The following is a 21,719-nucleotide window of genomic DNA, read 5'->3' as shown; positions in this document are numbered from 1 at the left end:
ACGGAAGCTTAACACACACACACACACACCACTTCTATCTGACTTGTGTTAGGTTAGGTTAGGTCATACATTAGTTAACCATTTGACAGCTGTTACTCATTATTATTATTATTGTTGTTTTATTTATTTATTTCGTCAGTTATTTAGACATTTATATTGTTATTCTATTTATTACCTTTTTTTCATGATTTAACAGTTTATTCTCTTGTGTGTGTGTGTGTGTGTGTGTGTGTGTGTTCTTTTGCATTCTTATCTATGAAATATTGGGTTATAATGATAGTAGTAGTAGTAGTAGTAGTAGTAGTAGTAGTAGTAATAGTAGTAGTAGTAGTAGTGAAGAAGCAGGTTATGGTGGTGGTGGTAGTGGTGGTGGTGTTATCAGGGCAGTGTCTGGTGAGGCTAAGATAAGATAACACACTCAGGACCTCTTACCTGTGATGGTGGTGATAGCAACACTCCCCCCTCCTCCTCCTCCTCCTCCTCCTCCTCCACCTCTCTCTCTCTCTCTCTCTCTCTCTCTCTCTCTCTCTCTCTCTCTCATGTCAGTCCTTCGTGTAAATTTCCATGTATTGTATCACTAACCTACTGCATCATGTCACTTTGTTCCTGCTATTATTTTTGTCGTGGATTTTGGTGATTTAGATCCATATTCTGAAACGCTTTTCAGAATATTTTTGAAGGGTTCTAGTTGAAGTAACGCGTTTTTTTTAATTTATTTTTTAGGGTGTTTCTGTAATTCTAGTGCCATGTTAGCAAGGTTTCTGCATTACCAACAGGACAAATTACCTTTAGAACTCGGCTGATTGTCTCTATGGCTCTTAATTCCTTCAGTATCATGATGCATTTTCATATTCATTCTGCTTACTATTTGGTTATTTTATACAGCTTCAGAAATATGTGGGGGATTGAAATAGTGAAGACAGTGGCCATTAATTAATCTTTTGACCTACATAGACCCTTCCTAATGTCAATAAAACCGTCTGATCATACCCCAAAACTCAAGGTAAAAATGCGCCCCAGTACTGAAGGGGCTAGAAATGGTCGCCGTGAGAGAGGGAAGTGTTTTTGAATATGGTGCTTATTGTGTTTGTCAGTTTATTATCGTCATTATCATTATCAAGTCCAACAAAATAGGTTCCCATCCACAATATTAGTAGTAATAATTATTATGTAGTATAAAAAAGAAATAGAATTGATTATAGAAAGGAAGATTGATACTGATAGATATATGCCTTTAGATATTACAAAAAAGGAATGAGTGATTTACAAACTACATAGATAAAGTTGTGAATATACGTGAATAAACCATTACATATTATGAAAGCTCAAAATAAAACACCAGTGAAAGAAAGGAAAGAATACAAGGAGAGGAATAAAACAAGAGGTTAAACCATTACATATTACAAAAGCTCAAAATAAAACAACAGTGAAAGCAAGGAAAGAATACAAGGAGAGGAATAAAACAAGAGGTATTTCAGCTGTAGATGCATCCCTTGCAAGACTGGGCCAGCAGACACCCCAGCATGGACAGACTGAATAGCCACGCTGGTGATAGTGGTGGTGGTGGTGGTGGCTGTTCAGCTCCTCTACACATAGATAACGATGCCTGAGGAGACCCTGCCACCACTCTCTCCCTTAAGACAACCATATCAATTCTGATGATAAACGATTTTCAAGGTCACAAGATTTTTTTTTTATTATTATTATTATTATTATCATTATTACATGCACAAGGGAGGCAGAAGAAAAGCAGAAAGTATTGATATAGTTTTTTTGTTTACTTATTTATTTATGTATTTATTTTTATGCACAAAGGAAGCAGATGAAAACCAAAAAAAATATCAATGTAGTTTTTTTTCCCTTTCCTTTTCTTTATTTCTTTCTTTCATTCTTTCTTTTTATATACTTTATGATGCACAAGTATGACTGCAGATAGGTAAAGGGAGGTGTGATCTGACTACCAGTGCTGCCGTGTCATGTGAAGTCGTTGCAGGAAAAGAGCAACAATATAATGTCAGTTTTTATATTAGTGAAATGTTCGGAGCAGTTGGTTGAGACAAGACTGGGGGGGGAGACAAGCTTGGTATATGTATGAGTGTATGTATTAAATTGTCTTTGTTGTCCACTAAATTCATACGATCCTTTTTTCCTGTTCTTCCTTTGCAATCCACTAAATTCATGATCTGTTCTTGCAGTTCACCTAATTTGTCATCCCTTCTTGCAGTTCTCCCCTTGCAGTCAACCTATTTTTTGTGGTCCTTTACAGTTCACCTAATTTGTCATCACTTTTTTTTTTTTTTTTTTTTTTTCCTTTGCAGTTCACCTAATTTCTATAATCTTGTCTTGCAGTTCTTCCCTGTGGACCAAAAATGCATCTGGAGCATGATGACCGTGGAACACCTGCTGCAGATGTGTCAGGGGGTGACAGGCAGCAGTGGCGGTTGTGCTCCTGATGGCTCTGACCCCCACGCTGACCTCCCCTTCCTGGATGACACCACCACAGATCAGCGCGTCCAGCAAGTCCCCTTCTGCCTGGACCTGATTCACCTGCTGCCCATGTGTCAGCAGGCAGAGCTCCTTGTGTCTACTTATGTTCAAGGTGTGTGTTGGTGTCTGCTAATAGTCTAGTTTTGTTAGCCACACACTTTATTTGTGGCACATTCTTTGTCTCTCGGTGCCTTTATTAGAGATGAGAAAGTAGTCTTGAGTGGTGCTGATGTTACTTACTTCATTGGTTTCTTATCTTGACTTTGCTCTCTTCATTCACTTCATTGCCTTACAAAGTTTATATATACATTCCTCTTATTTACTTCGGTGAATTTAGTCCATTTACTTATATACTTCATTGACTTACTTCACTGACTCACTGACTTAACTGACTTCATCACTTCACTTCACTTCATTCACTTCATATACAAATTTCCCTTCATTTTACTTACTTCATTTCCAAACTCCACATCATTGACTCACTTCACTCACATCTGATCATGACTACTTGTTGCCTTGTGACCCCTGCAGACCTCCTTAGTAGCCTGGTGAAGCGGGTCACCTTCCACTGTGACACCGCAGTGGACGAGGCCAACCGCACCCTGTATGACCTGCTGCTGGTGCACATCAAGCAGCTCCACCGGTGTGAATACAACTTGAGTCCTGCCGAGCTCCTGGCACTCCCCGGGGTGCTGCAGGACAGACCCCGGCCCCCTGGAGTGCCCCCCTCCCTCTTCTCCAACACCAATATTAGTAAGTGGCTTGGATTGACTGGTTTTTCTTTTCCTTTCTTTTTCTCTCCTTGCTTTGGTGTTTGATTATCTTTTCTTTTTTTTCTATACTCTTCTTTTTTTTGGTAGCATATTTTTTTTTTTGTAATTCCAGAAGGCAAGACAGAAGATCCACCAAAATGGAAGTGTTTCTTGAAGGGAGTGTCATCCAACCACCTCCTCTTCACACTACTGCCAGCCTCCTACCACGACCTCAAGCTGCTGCTGGTGAAGGTTGCCAACGTCTCAGAGCCCAACAACCTGGCCCTCAAGCTGGTGCCAGGAGGAGCCAGCATTCCCGACCTAGACACTGAGACCAACACTACAGATCAGCCTGCTGGGGGCCCTTTGTCAGAGCAGCACATTTCCTTTGAAAGCAGCACATCCTCCCTCACACACATGACGTCCCCAAGTCTGCCCCCAACAACCCCCACCAACACACAGGCAGCGCCCCCCGACGACCACACACCGTCCAGGATGCGCTACAAGTCAGGACCAGCACCACACACCAGCTCCCACGTGGTACAGCCGGTGTATGCAGATTCCCACGTCCGGGAGAGGGCCAGCTCCTTCCACGTGAGTCAGGAGCGGTGCAACTTCTTCGGTCAGAGCACCAGTGCATCAGAAAGGAACCGAACAGGTTCTGTGGACTCCCCTACCAAGGAGCCTCAGACAGTGCTGCCCAAGACCACCTCACCCAACGAACACATCCGGAAGAGATACATTTCCATGCCCTCCAAGTCCTTCGCTTGCTCGTTCACTCCCTCCAGCAAAAGTATGTCCACAGAGGGCCTGAGGAGTGAGGAGGGCTGTATTCCTCTTCACATACAGACAGTGGGAGAACCTGGGGAGGCACCCTCAGAACACAGGATATCCAGCCTAGACGACAGCTCTAGTGCCGGCCCACCGCCACCCTCCCACCAGCCTCTGCTTGGCACCGTTACCCTGCCCATCTATGTGTACGACTGCAAGCTGACCAGCATCATCACACAGCTCATCAACAGGTGCTGTGGCCTCAGTGTGTCCATGAAAACACTCACAACCAAGTGATTGTTTGAATAACAGAGGAAGAAGTAATAAGAATATAAAGAAATTCAAAATACCTGAGCTCTTGAGTGATTAAGGGAAATTTAAAGATTGTAGCTAATTGCCACTGTCCATGAATAGTTTGATTTATAGTCAACATTGTCAGCTTTCCTTGTGTCATGTATTACTTGTTTTGGTTTGTCTGCAGTGAGGACCGCACAGGGGTGGTGGGGAGGGACTTGTATCTCGACTCCACCTCAAGGCTGGAGTCTGTGTTGCATGAGGACACAGTGCCCCTGAAGGGAGGCTCAGGTCCCTCAGCTACCACCTCGCCCACACCCTCCAACACCAACAGTCCTCAGGACGACCAGAAGCAGTCCAATGCTGAGCCACGATCAGAGGAATCCGATATCGGAGGAGGTGTGTCTGTGATGCAGTGTGCACAATTGCTGTAAACTGGGGACTTTTCTCTCTTGGCCAGTGTTACTGTTACATAGAAATATAATAAGATAACATCAGATTGGTGTTGTTGTGTGAAGTGAAGCACCACCTAATGGCAGCTACTTCCTCCAGGGGACTCCAGCTGCCTGTACACCCACATGAAGGCACTGGAGGTGGCCTACCTGCGCAGCTTTGTGCTCGGGGTGTTCCAGGGACTACAGAAGGAGTTGGCTGTGCACCAGAATGACATACAGGCAGCCCTGGACCACTGCCATGAAGCTGTCATGGAGATTGAGATCACCAACTTCCTCCAGGTGATGTTGCTACTCCTGACCTGTACCACCTCAATCCCTCTCCTTCATCCTCAAGTGCCCTCAACTCCTCCTTAGCTTTGTCCCTTCATCTTCCAAATGGTTTGCTGTGAAAACATCAAGTTACTAATTGTCCTCTTGTGTTGTGTGACAGGCCATCTGTGGACACCTGCGAGACTTTCGACTGCGCCTGGACCTGGAACACCTACGTCAGAGGCAGCCCAACCCAGCCTCCCAGTCCACCCCTCTCGCCAAGGTACCTCAGCCTTGCTACCGCCTCTCCCTCATTCCTGGTGGTGCTGCAGGGGTGATGGTGTGGTGATGATAGTTGCTTGAAGTCTCATTTAGCTGTAGATGGTTTCTATTGTGTCGTGCATTTTTCAATATTTCTTTTGTCACTTGAGTTGTCCTCAGTGCATGATGATTTTTGGTTCTTGTATATTTTTGTTTTATCTTGTGTTCCATGCTTGTGTGACTAGTTTTATTGATAGTTCATTTATATATTGTTACAGTGACACATAACTTCAAATTTATATACACAGTTTCTGAATTGAACTTATGAAAAGTTCCAGGTACTGAAGCAAGAATCTGCATGTGAGGCTACAGACACAGCTGCTGCCAACATCAGCATGAGTAGCAGCACCAGCAGTAGCAGCACGGGTAGCAGCAGGTTTCCATTGTCACTGCTCAAGAGACACCACCCCTGCCGAGACCTCCAACAGCTGCACACCAGCATCCGAGAGCGCTTCACCACCATCCTGCTTGGCTCCTTCCAGACTGTCCCAGCACTGCCAGAGTTCTACTACTTCTGTCCCCGCAACCTTCACCACTCCAGTGAGGTGAGTGCTGACTGCTGGGGGCTGGCAGGTGCTGGCTTACAGGGTGGTGGTGGTGGTGGCAAGCAGTGGTGGGCAAGGAAAACAGGTGGTGGAGGGTGCTGAGTTAAAGAGGCATGTGGAGGTTGGTTGACAATGTTGGTGTGCTGGATTGGAACAGGTGGTGGATGGAGTTGAATTAAATAGGGCAGGTGATGGTGGGAAGGGTAGTTTCTTGTGGTGGCAAGGTAAATTTTTGGTTAAGTGTGTCTCAGAGTGAGGGAGAAATTAGGTACTAATAGGGAAAATCATCAGTGAAGAGGGATGGTTAGAGGGAGCTACATTTTAACAGCTAGGGTCAAATCAATCCTCTTAGCATTACACATCTGCTTCTTGTGATAACCTCAGTGTGGTCAGATTCAAAATTAAGATCAGAGTTACAAATATGCTACATAATTAATAGGTAACTGTCATTTAGCACTAGTCCAAAATTTTAGATATTTGCATAACTCTATTCTCCAAATATATATGGAAAGGTTTCATCTTGATTACAATGATTGCCATAGTTTTGTGTGTTAGAGCTAAATCTCATAAGATGGCAAGACTTTCTGTGCTACATATGAGGAGTCCTGCTTTAGAAGGTCACTCTGATCATCAAGCCAAGCCCAATAAAAAAAAACAGAGAGGGGGGCTTTGATTAAACTTTGCCCTCACTTCACCTTCTAACATGGGCTGCTTCGTATGGTAGTGGTGGTGATCTCTTGACATGACATGACACACCTCTTGGTTGGTGACACAGGGAACACCAGTGGAAGATTTCGTCTATGTGTCATCACGGGAATTGGAACTCTGGGAGAAGGTTAGCGTTCACCCAAGGCACTTGTGTCATGGCTTGATGTTATACTTGAGCTGTGCTGTTTTCCTGCCTTGACCTGCATGAGGCACCACAACACCTCACCTCCAGGCTCATGAGGACTTTTTTGCCATTCTTCATGTTGTGTTTTAGTGCAGTGCTTGTCATGAATGTCATCTGAAGCATGACTTAAGACAAAGGAGGCGCTCCATCAGTGCTGCCCACATTTATAAAGAAATGTTAGGTATTACAGAGATGCCACACATCTTTTTGCTCTGCCACTAAGGTTGTTTAAGCAGCAGCCATCCTCAGTTCACCTTTATCCAAGTGTTTGTCCTGTGTTGGGAGCCATTACAAGTATTACCTTGGGAATATTACTGTTTGCTTTGTTCATTGCATTGCCAGGACTGCCAGACTTGTACTTGCCTGCTGCATTGCTGTCTTTGTGGATGATGAGGCATTGTGTTTGATAGACACACTTATAATCAGAACTATTGAATGAAAGGATGACACTTGATAAAGCTGGTCAGAGCACTGTGTGGCCTCAAATCTTTTATTATTATTCCTATACATTTTTTTTTTATTATCTTGCTTCTTGAAATATCTTAATTTGCTATTCATACATAAAGTTGTTCTCCATCATGGTGAAATGTCCAACCTTTTTTTTTTTTTTTTTTTTTTTTTTTTTTCTTAGTTTAATTCACTCCCTTTGCTCTCAGGATGTGGATGACATACCTTTATATTGAGTTTGGTGTATCATTGTGTGAGTTTTGGATGAAAATTCAGTGAAAGTTTTTTGTGTTCCATATAAGTTAAGTTGAATTGTTGTGTATCCATCTGTTATGTATGAGTGAAGTCTGACCATTGATCCTTGAGATTGTTGGTGATGAAACACTGTGCCATTAAGGGAGTAGTGGGTTTTGTGGTGTCCTGTTTGTGGTGGTGGTGGTGTGTGTGTGTGTGTGTGTGTGTGTGTGTGTGTGTGTGTGTGTGTGTGTGTGTGTGTGTGTGTGTGTGTGTTATATCTGTCTCTGTGTGGAGTACCAGTGTTAGCTGATGGAGAAGAGAAGAAAAATTGTTACCTTCCTCTCTAGATGATGTGTTAGAAAGGTTTGCAAAATAATGCAACAAGATAATGAAGTGTGACTAATGAAAATATTCACACATTTTCATTGCCATTACCATTACCTATGGATATAACTGAAATGTATGTATTGTGCTTCATTTTCTTTATTGATGACTGGCTGCTGCATGGCATCTGATTTGATTTGCATACATTATTCATGGAGTGATATTATGTACATACTCTAACCCGAGAGATTTAGCCCAAAGAGTAACTAGTGTTTGTCATCGTATGTGCTTGATAACCTGCGATGTGATTTGTGTGGGTTGTGGTGAAGTATTGTCATCAGTAACGCTGCTTTGAACCTTTCAGAACCAACTTGACCCGGCCAAGCAGCAGAAAGCGAGGAGCGTGTCGGTGAGCAAGGTACTCACTGTGTTACTGTGACTAGATGTTGATACTAATGCATGTTTTTGTTAAGGATTGCACAGACACTGGCAGGAAGAAAGCTAGCATGATGTCTTCTCTGCCCAGTGTAACCTCCGAGAGGATTCTTGCATGGCCACTTATCATGCAGAGTACATTATGAAATGAGAAAAGAAGTGTTGACATACTAACCACATCATATATTTAAAATACTAGAGTAATAATGCATGATCAAATATTTTTTGTGCAACATTATAAGATTTGGATTTTTGCAGATGAAAGTTTGTCAATATTTCTCTCATAACTGTGAATTCTGCTGCTTGAGTATGTGAAATTTAGTTGTAATGATAAGTGATTAACAATGGTGAGTGTTTCAGTTTCAAACTAATTATTATCGAGAACAAGTAACTTTTCTTGTCATCTTCAGTGCATTATTGATTGAAGGCAAGACCGTCCTCACTACTGTTGTGTTGCAGAAGTCTGACGTCTTCACTGAAGGTGAGGAAGACTTGGAGGACGACAACACAGTCAATGAAGGAGAGGAGGAAGATGAGGAGGAGGTTGATGATGACGACCCAGACAAAAGTATTGAATTCCGCTCTGAGATTGGCAGCACTGGTGAGACTTGCTGTTTACCTCAGTGTGGAACTGTGCAAGGAATAGTCTGTCAGTTCAAATTAAATTGAAATATGAATAAAATAAGTATATGAAGCAGGTTCTACAACATTTTTTTAATTAGCTGTTATGATTGTTTTAGACAGAGAAGAGAGTCTACCATCAGTATAGTTATCTTGAAAATAACTTCTGCCTTTTACCATTTATTTTAAGATATTGTTGAGTGTTTGATCTCTTGAAACAACAAGCTGGTAAGTTGTGACATTCTCCGTGCTGGCTTTGAAAATGTGCTAATTTAATGTTGGTAGATCAATCTTCCCCTTCACATGAATGTAGAAATTAAAAAGACAAAGAAAACTTCCTCAATATGATGCCTTGACCCATGAGTGCTTGCTTCCCTCGGCAGTGTTCCAGCGTCTGCACAGTCAGCTCACAGCACTGGATGGGGACGAGGACAAAACGTCAGTGATAACAGAGCAAGACGAGGACCTGAGCACTCTCCCAGACAACCAGGATCCTATAGATAGCCACATTCCCCCACTCTTCCTCCACTTGACATGCACCATACGTATAGGGGGCCATGTACATGCCACAATCTCCCTCAAGAACTTGCCCACATGTCTTGGTAAGTTACCATCACTCCCTCTTGCTGTGGTCTTCCTCAGGTGTGTCTTGTGTATTTTTAACTTTTCTCACTTTTCTGTCTTGTTATTCCTTCATATATATATATTCTATTAGACAGTCAGTATTATTTCTGCAACAATAGCGTTTACTTCTTAACCTCCATAGGAATCATAGAGGCTGGTGCTGATGATTTTTGTATGATAAATTGTTCTTTTTTGTCCACTACAGATGAAGTGGCGCATTCCTTGAGTTGCTCAGACGTGAACTTGTCCTCACTCCGAATCACTCTGGATGTCCTGTGCATGACGCTGCCGCCCGCCATGGCCACCAAGACTACTTCAGACACCCTGGAGTCGGCACTGGAGTTCAGCCGTTCTTTCCGCACCATCAGTTTCTGCTCCACCACGTCCCCTCAGCTGAAGCGTGGCAGGTCAATCTCAGAGTCCACCTGTGCTTCACTTTCTGATATCGATGAATCGTAAGTCAATGTTTTCATTCGTTGTGTCCTAATCTTTATTGATAGTAATTTTATTTCTTGCACTCAGTCACTTGATGTAATAAGTAAAGGAAGTGTAGGATGTTTAGTAAATCAGTGCTGCATACTTAATGTTGATGTTTGTCTTTCCTAGCTTCCTTGAGGATGAAGATCAGCTGGCCCACCTCCCCAACTACCAACACCAGGCCATCCTGTCCACTGTGGAGGAGGTGAGCTGCTGGGAGTACCACAACACCTCTGTTCAAATTTAACTCCTTCAGTACCATGACACATTTTTGTATTTATTCTGTTGACGATTTGGTGATTTTATACTGCTGCAGAAACTTAGGTGGAGATTGAAATAGTGAAGACTCTGGCCATTAATCTTCTGACCTTTATTGATCCTTCCTGATGCAAATAAAATTGTCTAATAATACTCAAAATTCATGGTAGAAATGTTTTCCAGTATTGAAGGGATTAAACTAATGGATGAAGGACATTCCTTGATAACTTTGTGGATGCATCTCACGTGGGAAAACAATAGACCTTGCATTTATTATTCCTTGATTCACACTTGAGGTAGTAAATGAAGGTACCTTGGACAAAATAGATGTTATAGTGATAAGAATTGACTAACTCATTTTCTGGATGGCAGATCAAGTGGCTGCTTCGGGATGAGATTGCCTCCGCCATGTTACACACGTGTCACCTGAAGGAGGCCAACCTGGAGATGGTGGTGGCACACGTGGAGAGTTCCCATCATGCTCGGAACTGTATCTCAGAGTCCATCCCTCTCAATTTTGTGTGTGGCATGGAACAGAGCAAAGAAAGGTTCATGCAGGTATGCACACACACACACACACACACACACACACACACACACACACACACACACACACACACACACACACACACACACACACACATGTATTAACTATAAGTTCAACCTAAAGACTCAGACAAGTAAACGGACACATGCACACACATTTGTATTTCATTCATTCAGTCACTCAACCATCTACTTATATTCAGCACTGACATCCCCACCATAAAGGACTGGCAAATGAAATAGTCATCTAGCCAGCCTGAAGTAACCTGAGAATATCGGGATGAAGTGGTGAAGTGTGACTCAGCATACCTTGACTGTGGAAGGCTCAGTGACGTCGTGAATAACCTTTGTGTGTCCTGTGTGCCGGCAGGAATTTGGGCGGCTGAGTGTGGTGGGTCATCACTTGCGGCAGGAGGGGTCCTATTACTACCTGGTGCAGGACAAGACACAGATGAGACGCAGGCACTTCGCCTCAGTGGTGCCGCCTCTCAGCTTCCACAACCAGTCCATTAATTTCAGGTGAGACACATCTTTGCTTGTGGCATCTCTTTCATGTCATGATGTTTGTGCCTCTATGCAAGATTAGTTAAACCATGAGAAATGGAGACTCACTTAAAAATGTTGATGAAATCATGAATACCTTATTTGTCCAGGCCACAACCCCATGCCGATGACTCTGCACAGCTGCGACAGATGGACTCCAGCTGCCAGGAAGCCAAGGCCAGCCTCTCATCCCCCGACACCATCCGCTGTCCCTCCACCAGGTTTCAGACTGGACGAGTTTCCTTTGACACTGAACGTAAGTGAGGATTCTATTAACAGACAGACAATTAGTACTGTGAAGATTATTATGTCACAAAATAATTTTCTTGTAGTAGAACACTATCATTACTGGCATTATTACTGTTATGCATTGCAGGGCGAGTGTCAGAGAGTCTGGGAGAAGTGGAGGGTGGAGGAATACAGCGTGGAGAGGGCCCAGAGAAGGAGAAGTGGACGCGACGAAGGGAAAGGAAAGAGAGGAGAGATTCTGAGCGACGAGGTTCCATCAACACATCCGACTCTGACTCAGGTGAGGCTCTTGATGGGGACAAGAAATGGCACATGACACAAGAACTGATGATACTTGAGGAAACTGTAATGATACCACAGCCTCTTATTAGCTTGTTGTTCTCTGACACCTATTGTTGTACCTATTCCCCAGACGTCCAGCAGGTGAGAGGGCCTTTCTCCCGAGAGTCATCGCACCAGTCCCATGACTCCCGACAGCGGTATTCAGAGTCCCCAAAGAAAAGCTCCAGCCTCAATGCAGCCAAGAGAGGTTCAAAAGGGCACAGTGAAAGCAAGGACAAGGATAGCAAGAGTGACAAGAAGGAGGAGAAAGACAAGAACACAGACGATGATGACAATGAAGACAACATACCCGGACATGAAGTTGGCGCAGCATCAGGGCAGCCTCAGGAGACACAGAAAGGGAGCTCTGAGCAAAGCCAGAACTCAGAGCCACAAGAGACCTCAATGAAGGATCAGGAAACAGGGGAGGAAACTCAGCAGCACATAGCAGACTCAGATGGTGTGTGTGGGGAGGCAGCTGAAGGCGACAGTAATGAGCCAAAGGTGTCCACAGCTGCTGGGGAGAAAGGAGACATGCCTATAGCTAAAGACAGTGAAGAGAAGGGAAGTGCTGAGGACAAAGAAGTTGTATCCAAAGGTGAAGAGAAAGGAGATATGCAGGCTACAGGTGAAGATCCTCATGCATCGCCGAGATCTTTGGATGGACGCAGTGTAGAGGTAGAAGACGGGGAAGACATCGCTGCCTCCACTGACCTCCGAAGCAAGGACCCTTCACATCGCCTCTCCCTGCCACTCAATGAACTCATCAGGTCTGTCACAACAACCTCAACTAAATAAATTCAGGTCACAGCAACCATGTAACAAGTTCAGATATTGAGAAATTTATAGTCTAGTGTATTTTTTTTTTATTGGTATTTTTAAATGTGGCCAGCAGTGCTACACTTGAGCTATTGGTGTGTAGTGCGATACATTTCCACAAGGGGTTAACGGGTGCAGGAGTGTTAATGGTAGAGGGAGGTTTCAAGACATTTGTCCCAGACTTTTGGCCATCTCTTATTATCTCTAAGGGAATTTGCATCAAGTGAACTTTTTTTTTTTTTTTTTTTTTTTTTTTTTTTTTTTTGGGGGTTCAGCTTCCCATCTTGCATAAAAAAAGTGTGTAAGTGTGTGGTGCTTCATCCTACCCACCTTGTAGGACTGTTAGCATAGTTTATAGGAAGATTATTACTAGAGGAAAGTAGAATTTGACACTGACATTACACAGGTGTGGATCTGAGAGCCTTCCACGGCCACAACCATCAGCAGAGGTGATCAGGAAGTCGGCCAGCACAGACAGCTTTGTGCCCAGCATCACCGAGGCATCTGTTGACATCCTGCGCACCCCACCCACTGCCACACTCACTGCCAGCACCAGGTGGGCAATCCCCCCCCCCTCTCTCTCTCTCTCTCTCTCTCTCTCTCTCTCTCTCTCTCTCTCTCTCTCTCTCTCTCTCTCTCTTTTCCAATGTCTCACAAACTCAAGAAAAATAAGAGAAGCTACAGAAAATCTGTGTGAAATTTACCTACCTCTTTCCACCTATCATGGCTATCCATAAATTTGTCTAATAAGAATGTTAAGAGTGTGTGTGTGTGTGTGTGTGTGTGTCCAATGATAACTACAGATTTTCCTGCACACTGTTATTCCCTGCCAGCGGAGGACTGTGGGCAGAGTTCATGAAGAGTCGACACAATTCCTCTGATGTGCTAAAGAGTCGCAACAGTTCGGGGGCCAGCGTGGACCTGCTGAAGAGCCGCCACAACTCAGGTAGGGGCTAGGGACACTTAGACACACACACCACTTTATACTGCACTATCCAGCCTTCATCTTCATCTGTCAGCTGTTAAATCAGTACCAGACACTGAATATTGTTGCCTGAGACCATGATTGGTTTGTGGAGACCAGCAGCTGAGCACAAGGGAAGAGATAGTAACCATAATAGGATGATTATGACCACAACACGCTCAGATATCAAGGATTTATGTGCTGCCATTTTGTTTATTTGATGTGGCTCAAAAGGGAAGATCTCTCATTTGAATTTATTAGAAGAGGGAGAAGTTGGTCAAAGAGTTATTCTCCATCTTTATGGATTTCTGACCCTCTGATGTCTTCCATTAAATCTAAAATTTATTACTAGTGAGTTCATATATAGTAAGATAGATCAGTTTTGTATGGAGGATGGTGGTGCTATAGATTAGCCTTTTTAGGTACTGGCGGGGACCTCCTGAAGAGCCGACACAACTCAGGAACTGGATCTGTGCTTGGTGGCCCTTACTCTGATGTGTCCAGCCTGTTGGAGTCTGGCCAGACCACGGAGGACGGCTGTGAGGGGGACATCAGTGACTCGGACAATGACTGCTCTGATTGGCTGCAGGACTTTGAGTTGGTGGAGCCATTCCTGCCGGAGTTTTGGCTTATCATGAGGGTGTCTGATGATCGCGTTGACACATTCTTCCACTGCAGGTATGTGACATGGTAGGAAATTCAGTGCGTGTTCATATTGCTACTCTGGTTTTAGCTTCATAATTATAATAGATGTCCTAAGCTGCATCACATTGACGTCAGTAACATCTATATCTCTTTCTTGACACAGGACAGAGGTGGAGCTGGGACAGTGGCGGAGTGTGCAGGTAGACATGGTGCGCAACGTGAGGGCACTGGTGAAGCTCGTCAACCAGGTGCTGCTGCTGCAAGACCTCCACAACACTCGCATGTGTAACACCCTGCTGGAACCCGAGACATCTGAGGAAATCTGGCTACACGAAGACACTAAGGGCAGGAGTGTGTACGGTGGGTGTGAGGGAGAGTTTGTGGCTGGCAGGGTGTTGAAGTGTTGTGGTAGATGTGATGTTGTGTGTGTTCATTAGGTACACTTGGGAGTTTGTGGTGAACAGTATATATAGTGCATGGAAGAAAGAATAATATATGAGATTGTAGGAAAAAAGGTAGAATATGTGTTGTAGACTATCACCTAAAGTCATAATGTTCATGTTGTTAGGGCCCAGTTGCATGGTGGATGTCAGAAGAGGTCAGTTGAGAAAGGTTAAAGGAGAGGAGTATAGATCTGCAGTTGTGTGGTGATTGTTGGTGCTGATGTTTATTTGTGAAGGGTATACATTCACTCATATTGCTATTCATTGACCAACCGTTAAGTGAGAATACAAGGGTGTTGAGGAAAGAAAGGACCATGATATACTGCTGTTCACCCTGCAGACAGCGAACCTGAGTATCGAGCATTTCTAGAAGCCTCCTTCAAGTTCAAGCCGGGAGCCTTTGCCTGCCGAACAGTGTGGGAGACGAGGTTTGAGTTGCACCACAAGGTCTGCACTGGTAAGGTGGGCAGCAAAGGCATCCTGGCCCTGCGCACCATCCTCAACCCTTTCTCTGTCAACAACCGCAAGAACATGTTTGTGTACGAAGATAAGTCCGGGAATGGCTCTCACGTGTTCTACCTCAGGTGTGTTTTAGAATGTGTGTTAGTATGTGTTCATTTTTACAGGATTGAGTCAAGCTTGTACTGTCCTGTCTTTTAAAGTTAATCATATGTATCTTTAAAGCAATGAATACTCTTGGCACTCACAACTTCATCAGTCACTGCCTTCCCTACTGCAGACTCAAGGAGCAGCAGACAAGCTCAGTGTCGCCTCAGGTGGACGGCCGCAGGGAGGAGGCAGGACTACCCCACAGCGCCTCCGTGTCATCTCTGGTGAAACGCGGCAGCCGAGAAGATGACCCTCAGGTGGTGAAGACAGTAAGTTACCACATGCCACTTGCCAAGTGTTTGGTAGTAAGATGTAACCTCCATACTGGCAGCTGAAGTGTACATATGGGGAAGATCTTGCCAGTCGATGTGTTAAGAGTGAGATGGTGACTCAGGTGTATTACTGTACCTTTCCCCTTATTGTACCCTTTGTCTTACCAATGTTAATATGCTCCTTCTACTGTATCCTTCCTGTCATTGTGTCCTTCCCACACACAGGAGCTGCGGCCACGAGTTAGCTCATTTGGGGAGAAGGACGTGATCATGGAGGGCGTGCCATCGACACCAGCCCAGCGCCGCCGCAGCCACTACATTGTGCTCACCGTCCACGGCATTGCTGAGCCTGGTGAGTGCCTGACAGGTGTTCCAAGGCTTACCACATCTCAGGAAAAGAAACTTACTATCATACTTTTATACATATTTTCTTTTATTTTCTAAGAGAGTTTCTAGAATAGGATAATAAAAAGGAAGTGAAAAACTAACACACACATAAAGGAGATATAAATAAAAGACCCACTGAAATACTAGAGATGTTCATGATAAAGGAACGTATATTTTGAATTGGCTCTCCTTTCTCATGAAGATAAGCTTGACTCACCACTATAATGTGTCACTCCCCAGGACCGGCCATCAAGGAGGAGCTGGTGCGGATGCTGCAGAACAGACTGGATGAAGCGGTGGTGGAGGCAATCTGTCTGATGCTATGGAACAACCCACAGCAGAAACTCACCTTAGAGGACGTGCACTTCATCCAACCTCCCTACCAGCCCCCAAAGACCATCATCAGGTCCTCCTTACTGCCGGCCTGTTACTGCCTTATAGCTTCACCTCCTTCACTTAAACACACCCGGTAGCTCAGTGGTTAGAGCGCTGGCTTCACAAGCCAGAGGACCGGGGTTCGATTCTCCGGCCGGGTGGAGATATTTGGGTGTGTCTCCTTTCACGTGTAGCCCCTGTTCACCTAGCAGTGAGTAGGTACAGGATGTAAATCGAGGAGTTGTGACCTTGTTGTCCCGGTGTGTGGTGTGTGCCTGGTCTCAGGCCTATCCGAAGATCGGAAATAATGAGCTCTGAGCTCATTCCGTAGGGTAACGTCTGGCTGTCTCGTCAGAGACTGCAGCAGATCAAACAGATCAAACTGTACCTTACTGAGACATTGATTTATCCTTTTGTCATTCTTGACCTCCTCTGCTTGAACTGAACCGTAGTGTGACATTCATTCAACCTGCTATTCAAGGTGTATTTTTTTTAAGTTGTGTGTTTTGTTTGTGTTTGTCACAGGTTCACCATCAACGCCAGTGCTCTTCCACATCTCCAAGCTGTGGGTTACTACTTGCGTCAGAACATGCTCTCCTGTGGCTTCATCCATCCCAAGTATGCCGACAGCTGTCCTGAGCACCACTTCCAGGTGAGACTTCTCCATCATCATCATAGTTTTCATCTACTCTTGTCTTTTCCACTCAGAGAACATACTTGAACTTGCCTATCAAAGTTCTGATTACGAAGGGGTAGGGGTTAACCAGTGTGTCGTATTGAGCATTGCTACGGATGTGGTGTGCTATGCCTAGGTTCCTGTGGTAGTGGTATAGTACAGTGGTAAACGAGATTGTCTCTTTCCAGTATGAATGATGTTTGTATGAGTGTGTAGTGCTTGCCTGGTATATAGATAGCTAATACTTGCATATCAAATTCTGACTGATGATGGCTCTGGCACAGGACTTCTCAGCAACAGACCAGGACCTCAGCAATGAACCAAACATCTTTCTCTTCGTCCGGCCAAGAAAGTCTGCTGCTAAGGGCATTGCCTGTATTGTGCTGTCTTTGGTGGATGGCAGCGGCTGTCCTATCCAGTACATGAGGTGGGTGAGATTGTAGATCACCTCAGCCACCCACTTAACAGTATTAAGTTCAGAATTTTTTTAATGACATAGGTGCATGTTTTTCAGTTTTACATTGCTGCTGCAGACAAGTAGTCTGCATTATTATCCTGAATGAAATTATATTATAGACACAAGAAAATTTGAACTACTTGACTACTTTTGCTGTCAGTATTGTCTTTCATTATTGTATTCTAATTTTATACGAGACAATTTATACTAACCTTGAGAACACAAAACAAAACATGATTGACTCACCCTCACTGCCTTGCATCTTGTCCAGCTGTGCCCGGCCGTCCCAGCTTGGATACCAGGAGGTGTTTTCAAGGCAAGACTTTGAGGCAATCATCCACACCCAGGAGTACCAGGCCAGCCCCACCAAGAGTCCAGGTTAACAAGTGACTTCTCTATTATCAGTTTTGTTAATGTGCAATAGGTTTTCAAACATTACTTCCTTGATTCTTTACTTTCCCCAATCACTCATTAACATTTTCTTGATATTTCACCTTCCTATCGGCCATATTCAGAAACGCCTTGCTCTCTTGCCATGACAATTTTTCAAGTCCCCAGAGACAATTAGCCGGGTTTTCAAGACAATTTCTCCTTATGATCAACTAGAAATTTTGCTAATCCATTACCAGAACCATAAAAATACCCTTAAAACATGAGTATCTTCAGTTAGAGCCTTTGGAAATAGTTGTCGTGAGGGAGCAAAGCATTTCTGAACATGACTCTATAACCCATCAACACTCCCCATTCCTACACCACCCTTATCATCAATGAACTCCCTTCTGACCCTTTACCTTCTGCCATCACCCCATCACCCATCAGGGCCTATGGCAATGCTGCAGTTCAAGGTATGGGAGAGTGGCCGTGTTGATCTGGCTGAGGTGAGGCGCTACCTGATGGATTCAATACGCCATGCACTGTGGGACGTCAACATGGAGTACTGCCTGCTTACCGCCCCCATTGTGCCCTCCTTGAGCGTCCCCCAGCACACCACACCAGCCTCTGAGCCCACCACACCCAAGAAAGGTCAGTGGAGTAAAGGATAAGCATTCTGACACAGTGTTTGGTTTGAGGTGGCATTCCCAGCCCTGTGGTTTCTTTTTTTCGTAACTCCTTGCTTGGTTATTACTTAGCTTGACTTTCTATGGGGCAGAAAGGCAGCCAAGAATAGGACCTCTTATGTTTGAGAGTTGTTTTCTCTCTCTCTCTCTCTCTCTCTCTCTCTCTCTCTCTCTCTCTCTCTCTCTCTCTCTCTCTCTCTCTCTCTCTCTCTCTCTCTCTCTCTCTCTCTCTCAATTCTGAGGCCAAAATTAGAATATGCACAGGTGGTGTGGGCGCCTCATTTGAAGAAACATATACATAAACTGGAACGGGTACAAAGAGCGGCAACGAAACTGGTGCCAGCCTTGCATGATATAGATTACCAGGAAAGATTATGTAGACTAAATCTGCCACCGTTGGAAGAGAAAAGAAGAAGAGGTGATATGATCCAACTGTTCAAGTGTGTAAATGAGATTGACAAGATTGATAGAGATGACTTTCTCGAGCTGGATATGACGAGAAGACCTAGAGATAATCATGATTTGAAATTGAGGATTCTGGGATGTACAACTGATATTAAAAACTTCAGTTTCCCAGCAAGAACTGTCACTGCCTGGAATAGATTACCGAAGGGTGTAGTGAGAGCAAGAAGTATCCATAGTTTTAAAGAAAAGTATGATAAATGGATTCAAGCGAACGGGACACCACAAGCGTAGCTCATTTCCCGTAGCAAATTTATAGGTAAACACTCTCTCTCTCTCTCTCTCTCTCTCTCTCTCTCTCTCTCTCTCTCTCTCTCTCTCTCTCTCTCTCTCTCTCTCTCTCTCTCTCTCTGTGTCTTGCAAGTGGCTATCCCCAATACAGGAATGATCATAATGCAGAAATCCAGTGCAGTATAAAGGAACTGGTTGCATCATTTAAAACCTGGGCAAATTCTAAGATGTTACAGATTTGCTTAATGCTTCCTTTGCTGCACACAGCAGTAATAACTAGGGTATATGAACATTTCCAGGGCCATTGTGTGAGGAGGCATGCACTCAGTTCCTGTTTTGTTTTTCTGAATTGCAAGTAATTATTTTGTTTTCAGGGTTTCCTCTTCAAGATGAATGGGTCTTTCTAGTGATAAGCTTAGTTGGTTTAATGCAGTGATCTGTAAATACATTGTGAGTTAAATATCTTATTACTATAAAAACATTGCAGAATCAGTCTACCATAAGAAACCTTATTACAAATTTTATTCATATTTACCATGAAAATTTTCAATACAAATTTTGTCATAGTAAGTAAAACTAGTGACTATTTAGCTCTTTCAATTCAGTAGAAAGACCTTGTACCTACAGGAGAACCTTTTACTCTAGTAAGTAAAGATATAACCAGTCATTGTACACTTGTGGCTGTGTGATGTGGTGGGGCGAGGGCTTACCACAGTAAAGACCTCTACCTCTACCCACCTCTAACTGAATCTAGAGGTGCGAGGACCCACTCTGAGGTCAGTGAGTTTGCTGGAGAGTGGCGGCAGCAGCAGCCCCCAGCGTGCCGAGGACCGCACACGTTCTGTCTCGGTGTCAGGTGTGCCTCCCCATGTCTGCCTCCCCCGCATGGCAAGCAGACTCGGGAGTAAGTCATCCATGGATGTGTTTTATGTGATCTGTATTCCAGCTAGAGCATCCTAGCAATGCTAGCTATACCAGCTATGCACCAAGTTTCGGCTAAAGGCTACCAGGCATGACCGGTTGATCTGCTTCACCTTGCTCAGTCATATTAGTCAAAGTTCATAGAAGTATTATTGTAAGGACACTTGTATATCTTCATTCAGAGCTTCTCTTAGTGAATACATATATGAGTATATATTATCTACCAATGCCATATACTTAGATTTTGTATATATTCTTGTTTTTTGCCTTTGCACATTGAGTAATTTTGAGTAATTTGGCCAAAATTATTTACAAGTTAAGAAATCTTCAACCATAATTCATAACTCCAGAAGACTTGGAGCTTCAAACATTATGAATAAAGGCTTCTTAACCTGGTCCTTCAAGTCACGCTCAAGGTTTTAATGCCACGTGGACCCTGAGGCAGACTGGTCATATTTCCCCTGAATGTGTGTTGTGTTGTGTTGTGTGTCACGTGCTACAGAGTCTCATGTTGCTGCCCCCTGCCTGGCTTGACATACTCACAAGGTGATGAACAGTCTGTGTGATGTTATAGCAATTGCTTGAATAGCCATAAGAACAGAGAAATAACTGTTGTCATTGCTACCTTTATATTTCAGCATTTATGCTGACCTGTAACCTTGTGTAGAGCTCCTCAGCATACTTCATTCATGCTGTGCCTGTGTCCTGAAAACTAGAGTGAATAAGTCAGCATTCAAACAGTATTTCAGTAATCCAGTGGAGTTCAATTGACAACATCTGAAGATTTTAATTGTAAATAACTACAAACCACCAGCATTGCTGCATGGATGTGAAAAGTTAATGTAGCATGAATGTTTAGAGTGAGAGGAAAGGAAATCAAGATTTGAAGTTTTATAAAGAAAACCAGTACATTGGAGTCAAACATTGACATAGAGAATGATGGAGATGAAACACTCTTTAATGGCTGCGGGAAAGATGAGTGGTTGTGATGGACACCAAGACTTGCCTAACCATTTGTAATGATGGACTGGCTTGAAGTTCCCTGCATATTCCTTATCTCTTCTAACTCTGGACATAACATTTTTTCTTTGTTTGGCAGAAATTTAAAGAAAATATAAAGTCAAGCTCCAGAATTACTCAGAGGAGATGATACAGATAAGAATAGTCTTGCAAAATAATTTTGCATAAGTGCTCTAAATAAGCTGAAGGTTTTGTATAAAGTATGAAGCCTTGCATCACTGTTAAAACCTTGTGCCTGTCCCTTGTGATGGGGGTGTTATTGGCCCATATTCTGAAACACTTGCACTATATCTCTGCTACATTCAAAAGGCTCTAGTTAAAAGTTACACAGGTTTGTAAGGTTGATTTTTGTGGTTGTAGTGACAGATGAACAATATTTCTACATTATCAGCAGGAGAAGCACCCTTGAAAATCTAGCTAATCATCTCTGTAGCCTTTGAAAATAGCTGTGGTGAGAGAGCAAAGTGTTTCTGAACATGGGCCATTGTGTGTAGCATGCAGCAACACCACACCACAGTCTCCCCAGGGACAC

At 43.7% G+C, this 21,719-nt stretch overlaps 1 protein-coding gene across 1 annotated transcript in view; it reads left to right on the top strand.

The window, feature by feature from the left end:
• LOC123501170 (KICSTOR complex protein SZT2-like) overlaps positions 1–21,719 on the top strand; it is a 56,731-nt gene that overhangs the window by 19,472 nt on the left and 15,540 nt on the right. Inside the window, 31 exon segments of the mRNA XM_045249816.1 lie at positions 2,350–2,599; positions 3,019–3,240; positions 3,373–4,261; positions 4,492–4,703; positions 4,857–5,038; positions 5,190–5,291; positions 5,608–5,874; positions 6,650–6,709; positions 8,139–8,192; positions 8,669–8,810; positions 9,214–9,432; positions 9,660–9,909; positions 10,061–10,136; positions 10,562–10,747; positions 11,106–11,254; positions 11,389–11,534; positions 11,655–11,807; positions 11,940–12,618; positions 13,074–13,223; positions 13,501–13,613; positions 14,054–14,309; positions 14,440–14,636; positions 15,060–15,303; positions 15,459–15,597; positions 15,826–15,952; positions 16,228–16,393; positions 16,888–17,014; positions 17,323–17,465; positions 17,767–17,873; positions 18,315–18,518; positions 20,001–20,150. Coding sequence (XP_045105751.1) covers positions 2,350–2,599; positions 3,019–3,240; positions 3,373–4,261; positions 4,492–4,703; positions 4,857–5,038; positions 5,190–5,291; positions 5,608–5,874; positions 6,650–6,709; positions 8,139–8,192; positions 8,669–8,810; positions 9,214–9,432; positions 9,660–9,909; positions 10,061–10,136; positions 10,562–10,747; positions 11,106–11,254; positions 11,389–11,534; positions 11,655–11,807; positions 11,940–12,618; positions 13,074–13,223; positions 13,501–13,613; positions 14,054–14,309; positions 14,440–14,636; positions 15,060–15,303; positions 15,459–15,597; positions 15,826–15,952; positions 16,228–16,393; positions 16,888–17,014; positions 17,323–17,465; positions 17,767–17,873; positions 18,315–18,518; positions 20,001–20,150 — 6,361 coding nt within the window.

The sequence above is a fragment of the Portunus trituberculatus genome, chromosome 9 (assembly GCF_017591435.1).
Source record: "Portunus trituberculatus isolate SZX2019 chromosome 9, ASM1759143v1, whole genome shotgun sequence".
Lineage (NCBI taxonomy): Eukaryota > Metazoa > Arthropoda > Malacostraca > Decapoda > Portunidae > Portunus > Portunus trituberculatus.
Note: the sequence above shows the minus strand (reverse complement) of the source record. Positions and strands in the feature narration are given on the sequence as shown.